This window comes from Vespula pensylvanica, chromosome 11 (assembly GCF_014466175.1).
Source record: "Vespula pensylvanica isolate Volc-1 chromosome 11, ASM1446617v1, whole genome shotgun sequence".
Classification (NCBI taxonomy): domain Eukaryota; kingdom Metazoa; phylum Arthropoda; class Insecta; order Hymenoptera; family Vespidae; genus Vespula; species Vespula pensylvanica.
The window spans coordinates 6,158,475-6,163,474 of NC_057695.1; the positions used below are offsets into that span (position 1 = coordinate 6,158,475).

The 5,000-nt window shown below is 34.5% G+C and overlaps 1 protein-coding gene across 7 annotated transcripts in view; it reads right to left on the reverse strand.

Annotated features, from left to right (window-relative positions):
- LOC122633009 (serine/threonine-protein kinase tousled-like 2) overlaps positions 1-5,000 on the reverse strand; it is a 56,445-nt gene that overhangs the window by 47,375 nt on the left and 4,070 nt on the right. For 2 of the 7 annotated variants that reach the window (XM_043820433.1, XM_043820432.1), the window contains exon 1: positions 3,321-3,637. The exons of 1 other annotated variant lie outside the window; for it this stretch is intronic. Coding sequence is in view for 4 of the 6 variants with exons in the window: in XM_043820422.1 (XP_043676357.1) it covers positions 3,321-3,351 (31 nt within the window). In the remaining 2 variants the exon portion in view is untranslated. Of the gene's footprint in view, positions 1-3,320; positions 3,638-3,874; positions 4,007-4,280 lie in introns of those variants that run through there. 4 more of the 7 variants (XM_043820422.1, XM_043820421.1, XM_043820424.1 and 1 more) reach the window with 4 other exon arrangements.

The following is a 5,000-nucleotide window of genomic DNA, read 5'->3' on the forward strand; positions in this document are numbered from 1 at the left end:
TCTCTCTCTCTCTCTCTCTCTCTCTCTCTCTCTCTCTGTCTGTCTTTCTCATCTGGGCGTTGGAAATATTGATCGATCCAAGTTACATGGTCGAACGTCCTTAGAACAATTGGGCCAGAAAGAGAGAGAAAGAGAGAGAAAGAGAGAGAAAGAGAGAGAGGGAGAAGAGAGGGAAAGAGAGAGAAAAGTAATGAGATAGACAAACGAACAAATATAAATTCTCATCAGTTTAAACTCTTAACAAAAATATGAAAAATCAAGTTATCCTCATCGTTCTCATGATTCTCATCATTCTCTAATAATTTATAATCTCGCTATAAGTATTACCATGAAGATTAAGCAACGTTTCGTATAAGTAAGTTATCCGATATTAACGATCCTGTAAGTAACTTCGTCAAGTAAAACTAGCATTTTTCATTCGCATGCGCGTAACGATGAAAGAATATCATCATCGAGAGTAGTCGAGTACACGTAAGTACGTATGTACGACGTATATACATACGTACATGCATACGATATATATATACATATATATACATACAACATGGATAGATTTCTATCGTGGTGCGTAGAAAGCTGCGCGATCAAACGAAATCATTTATATATAAAAAGAAGATATTGTATGAAATAAAAAGACATTGAAATTTGATCGAAATAAGAATGAATTAAAAAGTATATATATATATATATATATATATATATATATATATATGTATTCGATATTATAATATAAAAAGATATTCAGTTATCCAATTTTTATACGAAATCGAAAGAAATAAACGAATCTTTGATTTATCGATTAAGAAATGAAGAAATTCGTTATCGTAACGTTGTTACAAGACCTAACGTCTTTTCATTCTTTAAAATAACATCTATGACACTTCTCGTATGAATATTTGGTATTCCCGCCTGCGATTTGGCGAAAACATGGCGGAGCCAATCAGAAAGGAGACATCTCGCGCGACCAGTTAGCGATTAAAGTGTCGCGCTTAGCTCGACGTGCATAGCCCACGGTTTTCACCGAACGATGACGCGCGCTCAATGCTCATGTGCCCCGGAGTGCACAGAACCCGGTACGTAAGTATGTAAGACTATGACTATGACTATGACTACTACTACTACGACTACTACGACTATGACTACGACTACCAACTACGATTACTATACTACGACTACGACTTCGACTACGACCGACTACAACGATGACGACGACACGACGACACGCACATATACAGACACATGCGCGCACCATCATCCAAGGATCGTGTCGTAACTTGCCGTTTAACCTGAACGTTATCGTAAAGGTGCGTCTACACCGAAACAAACATGGCTGATGGCTGATTTTATCCCAACGGCCACCATTCTGATTGATCGAACGCCTTGGAAAATATTACTTCTCTTTTATTTGTCGATACTTCATTTCGTATCGTCGCGCTTAATTACCTTCAAGTATCGCATGTCCCTTTTATTATTATTACTTTTTTGTTATTATTATTATTATTATCATTATTATCATCGTTGTCGTTGTCGTTGTCGTCGTTGTCGTCGTCGTCGTCGTCGTCGTCATTTAGATGTCCTATCTCAAGAATGAAATAAAATTTTATTTTCATATCGAAATAATAATGGCGTTGTTTATTTAACACGTTCAAATTTGAAAATATTCTATTACCGAAGATAAGAGACAAGGTTCGATAGATATTTTCAATGTATATTACGGTTAATTAAATATTAATAAAACGAAGAAACTTAGAAGATCCTGCGCAACTCTCTAGAGTCTAGACAGTCGCAGTCGATGAATACGAAAAAACATGGTGGCGAAGCTTCGTTATAATTATCTACAAGAAACGTTCCCTTTGAGAATTATTTTTTTTTTTTTCTTTTTCCGTGTAATCGATGATATATATATATATATATATATTAGAAGAATCCAAAAGATTAATCCAGAAGATATAATAGACTTTCTTTCACCAGATGTCTATTATAAATTAATTGTACGATATTTATCTTGTACACGAAGTATTTTTGAAATATTTTCTAATAAGAAGGATCACTCGTTGATAACGATAATAACGTACAATAGTTAGATGTACTTATCTTGATATGACACAAAGAAAATGAAATGAGATAACAGATGGAAATGAATTAGCAATACTTGAAGATATTTTCTCTTTTTTTTTTTTTGTTTTTCATCAAATAAATGATTTCTTCGAATAATCGAATTACGATTTAATAAATTTAATAAATCGAAATATTTAAAAATGTTTCGTTTAAAATTTGGAAAAAATGAATTTTGAGAATTTAAAAATAATCCAGTTATATTTAAATTTATATATATTCTATTTCTTTATATAAAATTTTATTACAAATATAGTGATATTAAGTTATGCAATCTTAGGCATTTCAAGATATATAATTATTTATGTTAACTCAATATAAAGTTCACTCAATGATATTTAAAACTCTAACCGAGACCTACAATTTTATATCTCAGTTTATTAAACAGTTATATCTACAATATATATATATACTTTTTTATTTGATTACATAAAAAAAATTTTGTTTTAAATAATTTACAAAGCAGTGCATCATGCACAAGCTTATGCTATCTGCAGTTTTGAAATAAAATATAGACATCAATAAGGATTTCATTCCATGCTGATTATCTCAATGGCCTAAGATCGCTTAACTTTTCTTATTTTATCAGAGAATAATGTCATTTCAGTTTAATTAAAATATTAATTATATCAATTGAAAACATATTCTGCTTTGTAATATAAGCAACATGATCTCTTATAGATCATAATGTGTAAGTCAAAAGCTAGATATAAAAGTATATATATACGGTTACAGCCTACGATGATCAGAAATTATGTTAAGTCATAAGTATGCGTTATAAGATGGCCCATCAATGACTCAATGTCATCCTATAAATTCTTACATAGCTTATCTAATCTGTTTTAGATATTGCGCAAATAAATAGATTTACGTATCTTATTATTTTCAAAGAAAAATATATCTGCTTTGCTATAGCAAATAATATAACAAGTGTAATACTCGTCTGACTATAAGTTTAATTCAAATATTTTTCAATGAGGAAAGAAATAAATTAGAGATATTTACTTTGATATCTTTTGAACGTATATTTAATTTTCAAATAAAATGTACGTAAAGAATAAAATTTCTTTTATTTCATTTCCTTTCATCGAGGCATATCGTTAAGAAAAGATTGAAATAATTTGAAAGAGATATGAAATAATTTCGACAAGATTCTCTTTATATCAAATGTAATATTTCATGCAGTATTTAAATCAGACACTTACCACCACCAGAGTTCCAACAATTCTCAGTCATCCCTGTTTATCCATCTGTAAAGTCGACACTGCATTATTACACTGATATCCATCTTGTTCGATTAGTCACAACACAGTTGTCTTTGGTATAGAATTACACTTTGAATACACTTTTCACGAGCTTCTTAGAACAAACAAGTAAGTTCTTTGCTCTGTCGAATCTCATTACATAGTTACATCTTTGCATCTTCTCCATTATGCATCTTGATAATATTATCGATCAATAATCAAGTTGATTTGAGAAATTACTTCCTTTTGGATTACTTAGAAGGTCAAGTAAACAAGTTCTGAAAGTACAAAGATCTTTGAAACCATAGATTTACATTAGATCTTAGAAGAAGCACTTTATAAACAATAAATTTAACGTGAACCTTCACGATCGATAAAAGAAGTATTTATATATATCCGTAATATCGATCCGAAAAACATTAATACCGTTTCAAATGCGAAAGAACTAGAAACGCCGAGTAGGATCTTTCGTTTAAAAGGTTATGGGGTCTCGTAAGTGAAAGAACAAATCTTACAGATCTCATCCAATGACGTTCTTCGACGGAGCAAAGATTACGAACGCGTAAATGAAAAACGTATTACGTCGCCTTCGTCTCCGACGACGACGACGATGACGACGATGACAACGAAAACGAGGACGACGATAATGACAACGACGACAACGACAACGATAATGACAACGCGGCGGCGGCGGCGGCGGTGGCGGCGGCGGCGGCGGTAGCGGCAACAGCGGTGGTGGTGGTGATGATGATGGTGGTGGTGGTGGTGGTGGTGGTGGCGACGACGACGACGACGACGACGATGAGAACGACGAAAACGACGACGACACCGTTGAAAAGTCGAAGAAGGAGGAGGAGGGGGAGGAGGAGGAGGAGGAGTGGTCGATCGAAGACGTCTTCGAATCCACAACGCGACGTGTACCTGTTGTGTATGTAATGTGAAACGTCGTTGCCTCCTCACTCGGTCACAAACGGACGTCCAAAATTCGTTGTTCGGAGTAACGAATGATAAAAAGAGAAGAGAGGTTATAAGGAAGAAGCGACTTATTGGCTTCTATTTTCTTCCTGTTTCTTTCCTCTTCTTCTTCTTCTTCTTCCTCTTCTTCTTCTTCTTCTTCTTCTTCTTCTTCTTTATCCTATCGAAGATTTCCGATCGAGAGAAATCGTCCAGCGTTATTTTCACTGGACAATTTTGAGGTTAACCCAACGCGTAGAAAATCGCAATAGCGAGTTTTCTTTCGTTCCAGGTCGCGTTTTCACGTGCTAACTTTCGACGATTTCTTCGGCGAAGTAAAGCCCGATTATTACGAGACCGATTATTTATCTATTGAGTCTGACATAGTGGCACGACTTCACGAATGTAGAAATAAATTCTCTCGTGATACGCGTAATTACGAACGAAATGTACAACGGCAATGGGGGGTCTCGATGTTCTTTCTCTCCTTCTCTTTTCCTTTTCTCTTTATCCCCCTTCTTCCTCTTTCTCTCTCTTTCTATATATATATATATATGTATGTGTGGTGTGTACGTGTGTGTGTATATATATATATATGTTCCGTCTCCTTCCTTTTCGCTCGATTCCTGCCTTTCTTCTCCGCTACCCCCTCTTGCTCCTTCGTTGACTGACTGTCCGTCTGTCTCC